At 38.0% G+C, this 19,492-nt stretch overlaps 1 protein-coding gene across 1 annotated transcript in view; it reads right to left on the bottom strand.

Moving 5' to 3' along the window:
- The window catches only part of GRIN2A (glutamate ionotropic receptor NMDA type subunit 2A), a 160,304-nt gene that overhangs the window by 26,516 nt on the left and 114,296 nt on the right, over positions 1 to 19,492 (bottom strand). The window contains exons 8-10 of the mRNA XM_051632502.1: positions 18,762 to 18,887; positions 16,489 to 16,718; positions 10,035 to 10,195 (exon numbers count right to left, since the gene is read on the bottom strand). Coding sequence (XP_051488462.1) covers positions 10,035 to 10,195; positions 16,489 to 16,718; positions 18,762 to 18,887 — 517 coding nt within the window. The remainder of the gene's footprint in view (positions 1 to 10,034; positions 10,196 to 16,488; positions 16,719 to 18,761; positions 18,888 to 19,492) is intronic.

The raw sequence follows: 19,492 nt of genomic DNA, 5'->3' as shown, positions 1-19,492 counted from the left end.
GCAAGTGCAAAAATACTGGCTTTAAAATATGATGGGTTTACAGTACAGATTTACAGATGTATTGAAAAATATAATAATTTATAATTTGTCCCTTCTTTATACACAGAGGAGATAAAAGAAAGTATGTCAGGAGTGTACAGTGAGAGGCATAACCACCATTTGTACATCTCTAAAACTACAATGTCCCAGAGATCTAGTCCTAAAAGGTCACTGTGGAACCACACAGCAATCAAAGGGCAAGAAGGTTGCTCTGAAGACAGGGCTTCAATGAAAGTGTTCTACAGTGACACCTTGATACTGACAGAGCAAGAGAAACAGATATTTAACCTTTAGCATGAAGGTTTCCCTTGCCTAGTTTTGTCTAAAATATGTTTCAGATTCTCTGATGGCAGTTCACCAGCAGTGACTTTATCTTCTAGCACATATTTGAGTATAGCTCCATGCAAACCTTAAGTTCACACACACTGGATGGATTTCTTGACATTTTGACATTGCCAATTCATTAGGGGAGAATTTAACAGCCATCCCCACGGCAACAAGGCAGGTTAGCAAAGTTTAACCCCCTTAGATGATGAACTCATTAGCAGGGAAGGAATTTCAGCTTTTCACCTGGCTCAAACTGTCCTCACTTCAATCTTCACACAGAAATCATAGACACAAAACGCGAAAGAGCAAACCCTGACAGAAATTAACACCACTTGGAGAGATTGTGGAGGCTTCACTTCACCTGTCAGGGCAATCTCAGGCTGCCAGAAAAATCACTATGAACCTTCCTGCATCACTTGGCTATGGTTGCCTGAACGGGCATATTCACATCCCTCCCTCCCAGGAGCTCTCATTCACCACCTCTGTCCACCCTCCTTCCCAGTCCCTATAACATTTCCCTTAGCAACAAAATCATGGAAAATCTGATGTGCCTTCATGATTAATTTATGCAATGGAATAGTGTCCCACTTCAAGTCTCACAAGCCAAGTAATGAAGTACTTGCAAAGCACCAGTTTATCAAAACACAAAATTTGAAAAGTCAAGTAGGGGGAATATATTTTTAGATTAAAGATTTTGTCCCAGTTACAATAGCATAATGAAGGAGAAATTTATCACATTTCACTAAGAACTTGGTCTCATCCCCAAATCAAATTAATATAAAAACTGAGAATAGTTTCTTCTCAAAAGAAATGGGGTTAGATGGGACATAGCTTTCACCTGTTCATTTTATGTCCAGGTACTTTACAATATTTAAAGACATTAGACAGATAATTGCATTACCTAAAAAATAGGAGCATAGATGCAAAAAAGTCAGAAGACCACTCAGATACTGAGTAAATGAACTAGAAACAAATTGCTATAAGCCTATTTTTCTTTCCTGGAGGCAAGTTGCTATGGATCAGCTGAACAGCAGAAAAACAGAGAAAGCAGCACATTTATCTGATAGCCATGAATAAATCCCTGAAAATGTGACAAAAGGACATGATAATGTCTGCTTCTGTTTATAGATAACTTGAAAATATTGAGGTATGAAGTGTCATGATTTGGGCCTAACAAGACAACAAAGAACCAGCCCTGTGGCCACTCGCTCCACTTCCCCCCAGCCCTCACCCCCTCACACATGGGTACCTATCCAGGGGCAGCAGATCCTCACCAGCTTAGACTTGGGTCCCAATAAAATGTGACACTAGCAAACAAGAGATGCTTAAGGAGAAATACAAAAAACAAGGCATGTATGGATGCTATTGTCCTTGAGTATCATACCTTGGCTTTAGGTGAATGGATGTTGCATGAAGTACAGATTCTGTTAAGCCCCGTGTTTAACACATGCCAAATTATTCACATGTGCTTTCTTTCTGAGTTTGTTTTAATTTTGATATTTACAATTCTGTCCGTCACGAGGGAACTTTACCAAGGTCAGGTGCCAAACAGGGAGGGGAGAGACACACTAAGAGAGAGAGGAGAAACCTACTGATGTACACTTTCACATAACCAAAAAAATATTCACTGGTCCACATCTGTGATTATTTCCACTTGTCAGCACTAAAGAGCACTACAGAAAAACAGTGCCTGAAAGTATATTACATCCCTATTTCCACTCCAGCTACAAGGTAAAAAGTATGCAAGCATAAAGTATGATCCTCTGTATGCAATTTACCACAAAAGTTGCCTGAAATCGAACAGTGCTTCAGATGTAGTCCAGCTCCATTTCAGATATCATTTGACTGAGGAAATTAAAGTTCCGTTCAGCTTTTTTCTGAGGAGTCCCCAAGGTCCTGTCTCACAGCTCTGTGGATTTTTTTACTTTGTCTTTCAGACCAGTTGCAGAAATGGATGCTTCTAAGTGTCAGCCATCAAAAATGTCCAGAAGTTACATCCAGAAAAATGGTCTAGCAGGTGCCTTTGCACAGAAATAGAGCAATCCAGAAGCTAGTTAAATCAGTCCTCTAAGCTATTTTATATTACCAACCATTACTTGTAAGTAAAAATGACAATGAATTATATGAAATATTCATTTATCATCTTATGTCACAAATTCACATTTTGGATTTACCACCCCCTTAAAGGAATTATCATCCAGCACAATAATTTGCCCTTTCAGGATCTGACAAAAATCTTTTAAATTAATATCCTATAGATCTGACAAAAATATGGACAGTAATTTTCTTAAACATTTCTCCTTAACAAAACAACATTTAGAAATACAAATTGGATTAATCACTCCATGCTAATTCCTGTTTTAGATTACAAGCTTTGTTGTAGTAATGGCAGATGGAGACTCAGGAAATTATTTTCCCAATCACATTTGAATAAACAAGCTTCAGATTCAGTAGTTTAAACTGGTGAACTTTTAGGATCCCAAAAGATGACTAAGGCTTTCACACTTTGAAAGACGATTTTAAAGAGAATATCATTCCCTCTACATTAAGATCAGTATGCACTTCAACTACAGGCTGCAGTTTCAGTGACATCTTAGAAGTGTGACTGGAGAAAGGGTAACCCACCTAAAATCTTATTTCAGTTGCTGCATTTCATTCTTTAATCTTGTTTTGAAGCTTGTGGAAAACATGAAACCCAAGCAGGCTCAGAACAGAGACTTGCTTTGATGAGCAGGCCATGAGAAAGCAGGAAAACATCCAGTTCATATAATGATAGCTGGATATTAAGAATTTGATACATGGCTTTAAAATTCAGTTGCATAAAGGGGTGCTTGTGCTAAAGCTGTCTCCAGCACAGTTTCTGTCTTTATGCATCATACCAGGGATCCAGGAGGGCTGTGAGCAATACATTATTACAGACTACAGATATCTCATGCTGCCCATCCACCTTTCCCTTTCTCCCTCAAACGCACTTCAGAGTTAACCATCCCTGGCAATTTCCTAAAGATTTGGTAGAATAACTGCTATATGTATTATAATATTAAAAGTCTAAGAAAAGAGCAAATAATCTCAATTACAAATACTGTAAGGTGTTGTCAATCAGAAATGGTAGAAAAACACAGAGCCACTAGATTAAAAGTTAAAAAATTTATGTCTGCTGAACATTTATTTGAGTGCTGGTTGCAAGCTGTTATTACCTGCCTAGAAGAATGATGAAGACCTTGTGCTTTTTATGAAAAATTAAAGTATATAATTTTTCTTTCAAGCAGTAATTTCTCTCATAGCTTTCCCCCCTGTTTTAAGGTGAAAAGGTAAGGACCACAGAAAGAATAAAAACTAGAGAGTTTTTCCTCTGATGAAAATTTCCAATGCCAATTTTTCTATAAAATATACATTGAAACTACTACAAAAGATATTGAAATTGGTTTTTGCATCTAAGTGGAGATGTCAGCTGGCTGCCTAAGAGACAAGTTTGTTTTGTTTTTTTTCACTTTATGCACACCACCACTTTAATTGACAGACCTAATTAACAGAAGGACCTGCTGGGCACAATCTGAATTGTGTTCCAGCTGACAGGAGCAGAGATGGTTGCCTCCTGGTTATGCCTGTGCCACACTGCACAAGCTGCCAGCACAGCCTCTCACCAGTCTGTGTCTGCTCAGCAAATAACAATGTATGCAAAGCTGCAAATTGGGTACAATTTATAAGCACCAAAAGAAATAATAATTAATTCAGGCCAATTAATGTAGAAACTGAGGGTTAAAAGGGCATCAGATCTTTCTAGGGTCTTTTCTTGTGCTTTCTCTGCTTAGTACCATGGAATTATTAAAAACAATTAACAATTGTATTGGGTTTTTTACATGGGAGAATGTGTCTGTGGGGAGGAAATAGCTTCTGGTGTCACGGTTCTCAGTTAGATACTTTCAGGGGGTTCTTCTAGCATCATTATTTGACATTTAAAAATGCTGGGCAATAGAATCATCACATGTTCCTAGCCAAGCGACCAGCAGCTCAGGGCACACCTGCAGGCCAAAAGTATCTCCCTGGGGACAGCTCAGATCTGCTCACCTGCTGCAGGTGGGACCAGCCCAGCCAGGCCCCAGCCAGGCAGCAATGCCATCGCTCTCCCTGCCTTCCCAGGATTCGGATTTCCACCAGTGTGCCCCGGCCAAAGAGGGAATAAGGTATTAGCCTTGGTGTGTCTAAACTACCACAGTACAGTCTTCAACAGGAAGGCAGACGGAGTCCCAAGAAAACTTTAGCATCCAATCTTTGAACATGGAGTCTCAGCTGTGGCTGTACATAAAACCTGGAAAGAGCTCAGAGCAGCAAGGGGTCCTGCAGCTGTATGGGAAGGGGCTGCTCACCTGTGCAACAAGAGGGATTCATGACTGCATTTTCCTTGAAACAAGGGATAATCTCAGCTTTTTGCAATCAAGCTGAAATAAAATCAAAGAATTGCATTTCCAGTTTATTGCCATTGCTTTTTCTCCTCTTGACAGTTTTGCAGCAGCAGAGGACTCAGACAGAGAAACACTACAGGTAAACTGACCAGCTACAAGCTGACACAACACACACTGAAGAATTAAAAGAGGTAAGGTTGTCTTGCTTGCAAAAAGATAGTATTCTTTAGCTATAACCTCTTCTGGAAAAATATAACGAGGCAGAGACAAACAAACCTAAAACAAGCACTCTAAACTTAACACAATAATTAACTGCTTCCTATTCAAAGACTTTCTCTTCAGGAAGCAAAATCAATAGGATCTATCTCTCTGGCACAGTGTTCTAGAAATGAAGACTGATTAAATGCAGTGTAGGCAGAAATGCTTGAAATGCATTTTTAGAACTTTATTTGATCAATAAACATTTAAAGAACATAGAGGAGCCACCGCAGCTCTAATAGAGCTGGACTTCAGCCATCAAGAATACATTAGCTAATGTCTTACAGACTTTACTCATCTGAATAATGCTCCAGAAAACAACTGCCATTTCTGTATTCATTTAGGAAAAGGAACAAAAACTCTGGAGAATTCCTGAGCTGCTCAGACCTGCCTAAAGAGCAATCTGAAGCCCTGCAGGTAGCACAGCATGTGTGGTTCAGCTGATTCCTTATACACAGGAAATTCAGGGAGAAACACTGGAATGTTTTTGTACCTTTTGACAAGCTTGTAAGATCATGACTGCTTTCAGTACTAAACTGTATTGAAGGAGAAACAATATTTAGCCATTTTGAAACATATTAAGTAGTACTTCAATAACAAGATGCATTAATTTTGCTCCCTTTTAACAGGCCTGGTTGCAAACTGATACCTGTAATTACAGTACAGAAAATCCTGCTGCTTGTTCAAATGGGTGTTTCAGTGGCTTTCGGAGAACTACACCTATGAATCTCAGAAATAAGACACTATTGACAAGAGGCAGACATTACAGAGACTTTACATGGGTTTTAAAATATATTTTCAGAAAAAAATATTTCTTATCAAAGGGGAAAAGCCAGCATAGCTGGTAAATTTACCTTCACTATTGATGGCAACAAACCTTCATGAGTAAGCTGCAATGAGCCCCACCATGGGGATTCAGCTGAAGGAGTAGGTAGAATGTCAGTGTCAGTCAAAAGCAAAAATCTCATTTCCATTTTGATTTGCAGCATTTCCCAGCTGATTTCTTTCTAGAATGATCTTAAACTTATTTTATGCTAATTGCACAACATAGGTCCAAGCATATCACCCATGTAGTGAAGTTGTTTGTTATAATTAAAAAGAAAATGCAGATGCTTTCCTTCTAAGTCAATTTTTTAAATGCTATTATCTTCACCTCTCAAAGATGAAAACACAAAGGGGCTGGGTAGTTTCTTCAAGGCTTCCTGACACAAATGCGTGCACACTCAGTACTCCGTCACAAGATCTAGCCCCTTCACCACACCAGAAAATAAAGGCAGCAACATCATTTACTTTATACATATTCCTATCTGTATTTCTGCCCTAGAGGTTTTTCCCAGCAACTCAGGCAGCTGGTTTTTCATTTCTGTTCAGAAAGATAAAAAGCCAGCTGTTTCTTTATTTTCAGAATAAGAAAAGGGACATAAACACATCTCCAACAAAAAAAAGAAAACTTAGAGAAATCTGTGCATCTGAAGCTTTATGTTTGTCTCCTTTCCACTCTCTCCTTCCAGTTCAACTCAGTAACACTATGTGTTAAACACAATGGCTTCAAAAATCAAGATCCCAAGAGGCTAAAGGTAATTAAAGCTGATCTAAAGACTTAAGAGTCTGAGATACAACATAACCAGACTGAACTCTGACAAGAGACTACTTGATAGTTTGATTCTATTTAGATCAGAGGCCACATGTGTAGCATTATTCAGTCATTAAGCATTGCCTGATTGCTGGCAGTTTTTGCTCCTCCTTAACATTAGAATCAAGCATTATATATGAGAAATTAGAGGGAACAAAATCTTATGTCTTCAATTAAACAAAAGAGGTTTTAAGAGTGAGACTGGAACTACATGCAGATTATACAAACATTCTTCATGTACTGTTTATTTTGACTCGCAACATCAACTAAATATTTTCAAGTCCTTCCCAAGTCAATGAATTTATAATGACTAGGTAGTTAATTTTCAAAAGCTATGCAGAAGCAGCAAGCCTTACCATATGTAAGAAAAATTTCTTGGTTTATATTACCAGTGATGAGGATGAAGAAAGATTAAAACTATAAAAGTGCAGAATAGCTATGGCAGAAGACAAAGATGAATAGAGAAAAAGTAGCTGTGATAAGGTGAGCAGAACACACAAATACTGAAGAGGAAAACAGAAAATATGTATTTGCTAGGAAGCAGAAGCAGTTTGAGGAATGAGAGACTCAAAAAAGTAGCAGCAACTTTGGGTCTGTGGGGGAAGATGTGTTAAAAATCATGGGATCAAGTAAAGTAGGGAAAGTGAAAGCTTGAACAAGTCTAGATAAGGATGAAAGGGCAAACTACATGGAAGAGAGAAATATCTGGTCATAATTCATAAGGGAGAAAGGAAGAAGATACAGTGCTGGTATATAAAAAATGAGGCAACATTTATACTGAGGAACAGAAAATTTTGTAGAAAAAGTGAAACATGCTGTTTGGAGAAAAAGAGGCAGCAAGTAATTGTACCACACTACCAAGTACTTATTCATGCTTTTCTATTCTTCTCCTTACAGAAAATGTGAGTTATTACAGTCCCATGTTATACAGTCCCATCTCTTTCATTCAGAACACTTTTAGCTCCAGAGATCCCTGAAGTGTCAGCCACAGGAACTGCATCACATCCTCACCAAACATCCTAGCACAAAGGCTAAGCTGGGTGGGCTCACCGTGCAAGTGACAAGCAACAATGACAGAGCCTGATTGGTCTGGTCACCTAAATGAAATCGTCTTTCCAGATAGAAACCACTCTGAGACAAAAAGCAGGCACAATCATGCTGCCTGATCTGTAACCAAGTTTACTGCCCACAATCAGCACAATGATTGGGCCCTTGCACCACTCTAGCTCTGCAGAAACTGAAGGCAGAAAACATGTAAGCCTGCTTGACACTACTTTCCTGCTGGATTGTCCAAATCCGTGATAGGAGCAAACACAAAGTGACACTTCTGTTGTGGGAAACTTCAGCAGCTGATGGCATGCTGCTTAATCCTCCTCTAGATGCCATCAGACAAAATACTAAGGAGTGCAGCTGCATGTAGCTGTTACTTGCACTGATGCAGAAAATGTTGCACATGGCAGCTTATTTGTACCATCTGCTATAGAAACATCAGTCAAGGGGAGCAAGGTAGACACCTGGAGATGTCCAAACTGAGAAATCACTTAGAAAAGGAAAGAAATTCCAGCAGGGAAAAAAAAAAAAAATCTATGAAAAATTAAAAGCTTGTGCTGTCAGAATGACTAAAGCTTTTGAGGAAGAGAAGCAGCTGACACAAGAGCAGCTGGTTTGAGTTTTCCCAGATGTGCTGAACTCTCCCGCAGTCAGGTAGCCACCTCGTCTCATGTCTGACAAGTAGCCTGATTTTGAAGCTAATAGCAGTCTTTCAGGGTTTGCAGTAGCACAAATGGACTTGGAAAAGTACAAGGAATAGACTTCCCCTAAATAAACTCTCCATCCAAGAGAACGATGCCCGAAATTAAGGCTGTTTCTTTTAAAATGCACAGCAGGAATGGTAGCATTCAGCCTCCTATCTCTAGTGCACAATTTGGCTGTCACCCAGGAAATACAACTTGCACAAGCTCAGTTGGAGAAGGAGTTGTGTCTGCAGTTTGGAAGCCCTTGGGTGTGGTTCCTCTCACATTGTGTTACATGTCTATCTTAGGATGGGACAACCTTGTCTGAGAAATGACAGTTGAGAATGCCTTGCAAAATGACAACAGAGAGAGTCCAGGCAGCAACACAGGGACAGTGCAGGCAGGAACAGTAGGAAGGATTTTTTTTTAAAGAAGGGAACCCTCTTTAGAATTTTTTGCATAAGAAATATTTTACAATCCCCTACGTGTCTGGGAGAAGTAGAGTAAAAATTAAAAGGAAAGGCAGTTCCCCAAAATGGACAAAATATAACAGCTTTATTCAATATAGGAAGAAATGTGTCCTGTCTTTACTATAAAGAATAGCAGTGAGATGTGCCTTGAAATAGGCATTAGAGCAGATGTATTTAAATTCACTATGAGTAGCTTAGCTTTCATGCTTCAAAACAAACCTACACAAACCGTATTGTTAAATTATTATTATTATTTATTTTTATTATTATTATTATTGTAATCTACTTAATATATTTTTAAAAAAAACAACAAAATAAAACAAAAACCACACGTGCTATTATCAAGCCTATATATTTAGAAAAAGTTATTAGAGCAAACACATTCCTGTCACCCAGATGACCACTGATACAAGCAAGGTCTCACTCTCATACCTTTTGAGGATTAAAAATGAAAATTCAGTCTCACTGTCCAGCCAGGCAGAATTGGCTACTTCAAAGAGAGAAAAAGATGGATGGCACTCCAGTCTAAGTCTCTGATCTTAAGGAATAAGGACAATAATATTTTCCAGAATATTTACCAAGATTCCAGAAGCAGGATTAGATTGTTCATTTGAGACTATCTAATCTCAACAGATTTTACAAAGATCAAAGTCAATACTTCAGATGTGACAGTAAATGTACAGGGCCATGACAATTAGAGAAGAAAATATAAGACTTGACCTATAAGCATACCAAAGGGATGGGATGTTGAAAAGAAATACCAAGTAATTGCACACTGGCTAGAAAAAAAGCTTTGTCAGAAATTCATCCTGCAAAAGCACATTCCTATGAGAATGTGCAAAGATAATGAGGGACTGTACAAAACATCATGTTCTGTGTTGAGTCCGCACTCAAAACCAGGATCATCTGTACCTTCTCTCTTTAAATCTGAGAACTAAAATTAATTCTGCCCTTTGAATCTCTTGTACATAGGACATGGAAGCTTCTCTGCAATTTTAAAATAGTCATACAAATCACGGGCAATTTTTTTTCTTTCTGTTACCTGTACAGTGCCACGTACCGCACACCATGCCTGACATCAGCCTGTTCAGTATCACAGTAAGTACTGATCAATATTTCTCAGTCTCTGCAAATTCTACAGTATTCTTTAAAACCCATGGAAAAATCTTACCCAGTTTTCAAGCTGACCAAGGCATCTTCAACTCCTTTCTGATTATACTTTGTCATGTAAAGGTGCATATCAGGGTAGTTATTTCTGATATTCCTCTCTGTGCTTCCATTTGGGACTGTTCCAAACCGAAAAGGAGGTGAATAATCATACGGCCTTTGAAACTAGAAAGAAAAAGAAACAAACAAATGTCTCAGGTATTCAAAATATGAAGAAGGGAGATTTAAGGTTGAAGAAAACAGGACTTGTATAAGCTGCCTCAGATTTTACCTGGGTAAGTGCTGTGGTTTAACTCAGCTCTGTTATACCAGGAATTGTGTCTTAACACTGGATGAAGTTACAGAAACATCTACATTCAAAGTAAAAACAGTTCAACTTCACCAATCTAATCTGACTTTCTCCCATGTATTGTAACATGGCAGGACCACAGAAACTGGAGTAGAGACATACTAGACGATGTTCCTCATCTGCTAACATCTCCCTAGAGAACCCAAACTATAAGCAGACACACTGGTAAACAAGAATCAAAAGAAAACAGTGTTTTCCTCACAGTCACTTCACACTTCCATCTCAGCTGGGACACTGTGGATCCCCACACAAGGAAGGCAAAAGGATCATTGGCACTACCTGACAGGGAACCTGCTGCCCTTTTCCCAGAGGGGTGCAGGCAGGGACAGGGTGAGGGCTGGCTTCCCTTCCACCACCACCACTAGAGGTCAATAAAAGTTCTTGCAGCTTCCCCAGGGACTCAGCAACTGCATCACTTGCCATGAAAAGGACTTCTGTATCTCCCATACTTAGAATCCCAGTCCCTATTCATTTATACAATTTAAAGCTACAAACCATTTGCTCGATTGTATCTAGGTTTATTCTACAATTTTACCCTCCATATCACTATTGCATGAGCACAGAGAGATAAGCCAGGGAATTTCTGTGCAGTAGCACAGAGCACACTCAGGTTTCTGATTTGGAAATTATTCAGATAATCTCATATCAACTTTTGCTAACAGACCTGAAAATTTTATAGCCACCTTTTCAATATTTCCTTTTAAATACTAAGTGACCCTTTTGGATTAAGTTAAAACATTTCTTTAAAAATTAAATGAAAAAGGCCACTCAAATGAGAGAAATTATCAACTAATGAGGAAATTCAATTGAGCATTGATAAAAGCAGTCACCCATTAATTCCTTGCCAAAATATTCTCTGTTTTTACTGTTGAAGTCAGAAGAGCGACCTATATACCCTGTGCTGCAAGAGAGCTAATATTTATACAGCTGCTGCTTCCTTTGAGCTACACATGTAATACTTCTCTTTATAAAGTTTGGTCTCAGGACATCAAAAATTCCCAGGATCTAGTGCCAATTTGCAAAAAGAACACAAATAGGCTTATACAAAAACTGGGAGTATTTTCAATTCCATCAAACCTCGACTGTGAAATTATTGCTGCAACAATATTTTCATGTTACAGAACTACAATTAAATGCTTCACTTTAATTAAGCATATTTTGACAAAGTATAAAGGAATTAACTCTTTTTTTCTCTATTTGCTTAGCTAACAGATGTCTTACTTTTCTCATTTTCCCTTTTCACAGCTTAACTGTTTAAATTATTATTTTGCTCCTACTTTACACATACTAATTGACCTGTGCACTAAAATTACACTGTATACTAGTCATGGTTCTTAGTCTATATTTGCTATATCCTTTTTATGTTTATTATGCGACACTGAGACAAATCCTTCACTTAAATCTAAATGTAGCTTGCTGTTAACTTTATTTGAACCTACAGATAATTAATCCCTGAAGTATTGAGATGGCTTCCAACAGCTAATTTATCAAATTTTCCAATCAACAGAACTGGGGAAAAAATAATTAAAGGAACAATGTCAATTTCAAGACCTGTAAAAATTGCTGCTGCTCATACATACAGCTAACACATTTTGGAAGTTCAAGTGTGGTGAATCTTTAGCAATCTCAATTCCTTGTCCAGGGCTATGGCAGGGGAATTGAGGAAATAGGAGGATCATGGTGACATGTTCTGGTAATTTAGAAACAGAATTTGGTTCTGAATAGTCTCATTTTCAAGAACACTCACACGAGTTTAAGTTGTTAGAAGTTTCCTTCCATAGGAAACATAACAAGCAATACAAGTGATTAAATAATTAATATCAAGAATTTAAATACAGAAAATTCAGGGAGAGAAATAGTTCCAAACAACAACCATTGACTGGAATTTCTTAGCACAAGGCACTTAACAAAAAATTTTAACACTCACAAGGAGATTTTTTGGAAATGCTTGTCTGCTACTACTGCCTGCTCACAGACTACTTGTAAAAGAGAAAGAAAGAGTTTAAAATCTTTTTTCCTAACAGTGCAATCGTATCTACCTTGTATAAAGTTTTCATCAATAATTTTAAACTTACATTCTAGGAACTGACATGTACTGGAGAAGTACATAGGCTCCATGATTGCAGCAAAGATCTATGTAGCAGGCGTAAGACAAGAAAGAAAAAAGCATCAAGTCTCTAACTCATTTTCCCTGCAGCCCCATGACAGAAAATAAAAATTCTTCATGTCTGCTAGGAAACAATTTTCTTTCTAAACATTTTCTGAAATGCTGACTTCTTAAAAATCTATTATAAAATCCTTAAATTGAATGCACAAGCCCCTTGCTTGAGTCATAATTGTGAATTGTGATCTGCTATTATTCAGAAGATTAATCCATTTGTTCTTCTTCTTTCCTGTGCTCTGCCAGCTGCTAAAACTGTGGCACTTGGTAACAAAACTCCAGTCCTACTGATCTAAGAATCCCAAACAGGACAGCTGAGGAAACAGTCCTGTTGGTTTTGTTTTACCTATATGCCTGTATGTCTTTAAAGCCAGAAAAGTGATCTTTCACAAGCATTAAATACTGGCTTAATCTGCACCCTTGCCTGAAGAGGCTGGTCTTCAGAGCAGTTATTTGTTACTGCTCTGGAGTAATTTAAGGAACTGTTGAAAATATTACTGAAATAGTAGAAATTAGTAAATACTCTCCCTCTGCTAACACATATTTTAATGTGAATTCTGTCTATTTTGGCATGACAAAAAAACTCACCCATACTTGAATTCTCTGCTTTCTCCTTTTACTAGATGGAAAACACCAACAACCTGATTTCTGATCTTTGTAAAACAGAGCTAGTGTTTAATATATTTCAAAACTATTATACTCATGAATTACTGAAATGCAGTTGCTATCTATATCTGACAACTCTCAAAAAGCACCTTAAAGGTCTAACATTGAAATGAAAAGATGGGTTGGGGTAAGAGGGTAACTCTAACTACTCCATCATCCTTGCTGCCTTCTGACCCCAGTCTGCTCTGTCACAGATGAATCTCTAAGAAACTATGGAATTTGTGCCATCTGATTGCACAAAAATATAAAGCCAATCTTACAAGAATACTGAGAATCTTGCAAAAATAAGGAGGGGGGGGGGGGGGAGGGAAAGCTTTGCATAACTAAGTTCCTATTAAGGGTGAAGAGAATCCCCTAGACCACATGCAAGTGAGACATTTCTGAAAACATGGCTGTGTGGAGGAATCACAGCAGGTACCTCTCCCTTGGTAATGTTGTCTCTCTCTCAGTACATGAAAACAACATAAATGGTCTCAAAAGTAACAAGTGCTACAAATGGCAGCTTTACTGGATGCTGTTGGACTAATTTTCTGTACCTTTTTTATGAACACAAAGCTTTAAAAATCTTTTACATACAAAAAGATGTCAAAATATAATTTTCTTCTCCTTCTCAATCACTCGGGTTTATGAACACCCACCCCTAGGAACTCCAGTACATGCTGTGCCGTGTATTTCAGGGTGACAAACAGATGACATGGCCTTCAAAAATTCATTAGCAGCATTTTGAAGAAGTCTTGAAGGCAAGAGGGTTAAAGAACATGTTACCATGTATTCACCATACGTGCTGAACCCACTGCTGGAGCAGGACATATTTCCTGAGGGGGAAGATGCTGAATGCTGAGGGCCAGGGCTGACTGCTTGGAGAGACAACTGGGTTGCCTGGTTTCTCTTCTCCATAGTCTGACACACAGGGAGCTGGATTGAGAAACCCCATATCTCTAATTGGGAATACTTTATTGTATCAACAACAGGGCAGTGACAAAAGAACATGAGTCTTCTGTTGTGGCAGTAGGAAAAAGGGGAGAGGGAGAAATAGTAAACGGATTTATCAGTCTGGAAGTTTTTTCAAAAAAGTATTGAACTACTAGATATTACTTGTTTAAATTAACTTTACCCATTCTTCTGTCCCTTCTCACTGGCCTCTGCCTATTACCATTTTGCTTGCAGCAAGGATCAGTGTTGTACTGAACAACAGTCAAATTGTTGCAAAACCTGAACTGTTCCCCTATTAACAATGTTGCAGTAACAAGGCAGAGGGGAGAAAAATAATTTAATGTAATTCTATTCCCATATACTATCCTTAGTTACTTGATTTTTTAAAATCCAAAAAAACCTCAGGAGTGTGTAGGCAGCAAAACCTGTGTTTGACAAGAAAATCCTGTGAAATATTTAATTTCTTTTCCAGACTTCTGGCTTGTTTAATTTGATCAGAAAAGACTTGGCTCTCCTGATTTATCTCTAAATGCTTCAGGTAAAATTTGAATGACTGTAAAAGAAAAACAAAGGTCATGGATCAAATAAATGATCATAAGACCACAAGAAAGCAGATGGTATTTTCTGATTCAAGTATTTATCTATTTTTATTTTGCTTTTTGTGGAAATAAAATCCGACTTAGCAGAAATAATTAAAAAATGAGAAAAATAAGGAAGTTTTTAGCCAAGAGCTAGAGAATTAATTCTGACTTTTTCCCAGCCCAGGGGTGAGTGGCAAACAGGCAGCAGGGAGAGGGCAGGAAGGACACAGCAGCAGACCAGAACACTAGTGCCCTGCCAGGTGCAAGCCAAACCCTGCCAAACCCAAGGATTCCCAGGAAAATGCTCTATATTTTCTCACAAACAAGAGAAACACACTTCTCAAATCCCATTTTTTTTTAATCCTCAAGAGAATACCTTTTATCTGTCTCTTGCTAACAATATAATCTTAAAATAATACAGGAATATTGAACAGTCTTCACATATTTCCACAGGTTTTTGCAAGAAAACAACCTAATGAGAACAGAAGTACTATAAGTTTATTTTCTTTTTATCTATCTTTCCTCTAGCTATGCTTGCAATTCATGCTTTCATACTTCAGGAAATCAATCAAATGCTGGTCATGAAAAGCAGTTAAAACAAAAAACAGACACAAGACTATCTGAGCTGTTGCCTTATTTTGAATACCAATTTCCTTCATTTTCTGTCCTTTGAGATAAATCTCTTGTGAAGTTCTCCCCTGTGCTGTACTGTATTTAAACGTTACTTCTTAATGTCAATATTTAGTTTCATTTTAAAACTGGGCACAACCTTGAAAATGGCATCTTCTTCAGGTATTTGTGCACTTCCATCACAACAGATGGACTTCAGTCCCTCAACACAACACACTCTTACTAAGCAGGTGCACAAAATAAATTTGAAAAGTAATTGCTAGGTTTCTGATTTATAAGACAATTGATTAAAATTCCAAAGTACAACTTTCTGGGAAGTATGCTTTCAGTCAAGCTAGAGCAATATGAAAAATAAGCATATCTATTATTTGTCAGTTTGAGTAGAGTGGAAGAGAACTATCAGAGTCTACTACTCAAAGCTCAAGTTCTGGATTTAGGAAAGCATCTTCCACAAACACATTAGAATTCTGCACTACCATGTGATAACAAAAAACCCCAACTTTTCTGATCTTTTTGTTTGTTGTTTTTTTTTTCCTGTTTACTCTTGCCATTTTATACAAGGAAAACATTCAAACATCCACAGACAACACGTCACTTTTCTTATATCTCTTTGCTTATTTATGTTGGCACCACTTCAAATCTGAAATCTTCATCTCACTTTCTTGCACTCTACATAGAAAAAAAAAAGACATTTTTTCAGGGGTATTTACTGGCTTCCAATAATTGCTGGGTAGCTGCTCATTTTGAATATTTTGTCAATTAATGTATTATTAATATTCCACACACTTATATTGAAATAATTTAAAATATGCCTTCCCTGCATTCAAATTAACTTTTTCATTTTTCAAACTTTTATATATTGGTAAAGGCACTATTTTTAATCACACATAAATTTATTTCCGTCACAAAATAAGGGTACTTTCCAATTAAAGCACTTACTTTTGAAGAAACATATCAAAGACTTTGAAAACAGTCTGATATTTTCATGCTTTGGTTTTAGGTTTGTTAGTAAAGGGTTACACTCCAAATGGAATAATCCAGTTTTAGTTTATTACCTTGCTCAGAGTTTTTAGCACAAAGTGAAAATTTGTAGGATTATGAAGAATGGACTGTGACCTCTTTTGAGCTGAAGACTTACCTTTTTATCACTCAGTCCAGTCACTTGGTCAACAAATTCCTCTTGAATCATGAATGCAGCTAAGTTGGCAGTATAACTAGCCAGGAAAATGACAGCAAAGAAAGCCCAGACTGACACCATGATTTTACTTGTCGTCCCTTTGGGGTTTTGCACAGGCACAGAGTTGTTGAATACCAAGCCCCAGAGTAACCACACTGCCTTTCCAATGGTAAAGGAGGGTCCATGGGGATCTGTAATTACAAGGAGCAGTTATTTTCATTGCATTAAATTAAGCTTTGGCAAGATACCCTGCATAGTAACAACAAATTACTCATAAAGATACGGCTAAAAAATATTTCAATACATATTCACTGAACTCCAAATGGAATCACAAGATTTACCATTGGTGCTTTCTATTGTAATGACATTTATTTCCATATTTGTAAAAATGTTTCAGTGTTTTTCTCCGTGGCATTTACTTCAAAAATTTAAAAAAGAAAATGGAAAGCACAGGTTTGGAGGAGATGCCAACAGATACGTCTCTTGCAGCAGAGAAGGTTTGTGCCACAGCCCTGCCCCGTTTCCATCTGATGTGCTAGCAGGTATGTAAAATGGAAAACTGTGGGTGTAAGTCCTAGTGATGCAGTTTTAGTACTTTTCATGCCCAAATTATTTTGTATCATCTCCAGTCTCCCAACATTACGCTTTTTGAATTTTATGTAAGCATGTAGATCAAAATATGTGCATATGTCACCTGCTTTTAAGGAGCTTTGCACTCCAAGGATAAGTCAGTAAGTCAACACAAAGGAGCTACATCACTAAGAGTGAACCAGACTCTGGCCACCTCATACATTCAGAACCAGTTCTGTGGCTTCAACTGTGCCGGCATTACAGGCAAAAATCTGTCCCAGCTGGATCTTTGTGGAATTTTTATGATTTCTGTTTTCTGTCAGGTTTTAGCTCATCCCAAAGCAGGAAGTGGTCAGCACAATGCCCTCTTACCCACATAGTGGCAGAAGTGGGTTAGCAAGGCTAATACCCCTTGAAAGGCCGTATTTGTAGAGCCCTGTGAGAGGAAGGGCTGTTTGTTCTTACCCAGCTCTAGGTAAGTAGAGTGCAGTCACCACACACTGCTCATCATCTAGACTGTTTATCCTCTAAGGAGAGAAACAGGCCTCCCCTAAAAGTGACTCATTTGACTTTTTTATAACTATCTATTTTTTAATTAAATACCAATTCATACAATAAGCTCTGGTACAGACACCTGTGATATCACCTCTTTCCCTGCCCTATCCATTTAAGCAAGAATTCTGATTACAAACTCAGATTTAATTAATAATATTATAGGTTAGGGTGGTCTAGTGCCTTTGCAGCTCCAAGTACACTAAATAATCAGCTCGTGAATGCCTAGCCCCAGTGTCTTCCAAAACAGAGGGCTTACCTTGGACAGAGGTCACACATTTACCATCTTATTGAAATGGTAGCATCATCTAAACATTACAATAATCCCCTTTTTCAGGGAACAAACCAATCATCATCTAGAGGAAACTATTAGTTTGTAACACAACTGTTCACCAGGCTGGAAGATCTCTTGTTATACAACGAGGCAAGGATGAGTTAGAAAGTAAAAACAGGCTGCACTCTGAGCTGTAAATAAAGGGAAGGATGAGGGCACCACGATACATGGAATCCTCATTCTCAGGACAAAGTGCTAATAATATGGAACTGCAGCTTTCACTGATGAAAACAAGCTCAGTATGAAATTTGTTGTACTGGCGTATTTTAAAAATTAAGTTTCTATAGCCATGGATGCTACACAGAAAGAAGTGCTGCCCTTCTGCCACTGCCATCACTTCAAGGCTGAGCTCATTAGAATTTGTATAGGGACTGTATAAAGCTGCATACAATGTACCTGCTGTTTTTCCAGATTACCCACTAAACCACACCAGTTTAGATCATGATCTCTGAACTAACCATGAAGTCAGAAGTCTATAGAAATTATTGCAACACTTTTTCAAGCTGACACTCTACAGCTGATAGAGTAACCAAACACTGCCTGAATACAACTGTGATATCACTTACCTTTCTACATGTCTTTGTTCCAATGAATTAGGATACACTGTAAGCATACAAGTCCTCATGAAATCACATTTTAAATTAAGAGGAAACAATTTCATAGCTGCTTTTACTGTTTTCTTCCTATGTTACATTTCTTTTCAAAGATGAAGGGCAAGGGATGAGAAATACAGTACATTTTTTTACAGCTTTAGGGTTGTGTAAAATGCAAAGCTTACCTCTCCCTTGTGCTAAGTTCCTGTTATATCCTACAGGACTAAAGTACTCAAATATAAAGACAGCCATGGCAGACACGATGAGAAGCATTACAAACATCATCACCCAGACAGAAGCACTAAAAGGCTCTGCAGCAGAACAGATAAGAGAAACAGAAACAGTTCATTAAACTGGTTGCAGCACAAGAATTCTAATGTTTTTGGCTGGGCAAGCCCAGTGGCTTTACTTATTATAGCTTTTACCAACCAAAACAATGGCAATAACTAAGTAGCCATATATTTTAAAACTGCTGTGCTATACACAAAATTCCTACAGTCAAAATTTTAAACGTGGGTTGCAACTCAAAGCCAAAGGCTGCACCCTTTTCTCTGACAAAGCTTGAACTGACATTGAGTGGCAAATCAGTGGATTGACTCTCTGCTTATCCAGCTGACAACCAGGTGGCCCATTTCTATTGATCCTGTGCTGCAGGCACCCAGCAGCAGAACAGCCCAACTGCTGTGGCTGTGTCTGCAGAGCAAAGCAACCAGCTATAGGATTCATACATTTGGTAATTCACTAAAGTACATTTCCCTCCCATTTTCTATCCAAGAAGAAGTGTTAGCTAACTACTTGCATTCCAAGTACACATTGCTGTTTCAGACTTTTTTTCTCCTAACGTTCTCTTTCATCTTCCTGCAATGAAGATGAGGTTTTTACCAATTGCAAACACATCCTTTTAAGTTCTCATCTT

This window comes from Apus apus, chromosome 14 (assembly GCF_020740795.1).
Source record: "Apus apus isolate bApuApu2 chromosome 14, bApuApu2.pri.cur, whole genome shotgun sequence".
Taxonomy (NCBI): Eukaryota; Metazoa; Chordata; class Aves; order Apodiformes; family Apodidae; genus Apus; species Apus apus.
The sequence above is the reverse complement of the archived record's forward strand: the minus strand, read 5'-3'. Positions and strand labels throughout refer to the sequence as shown.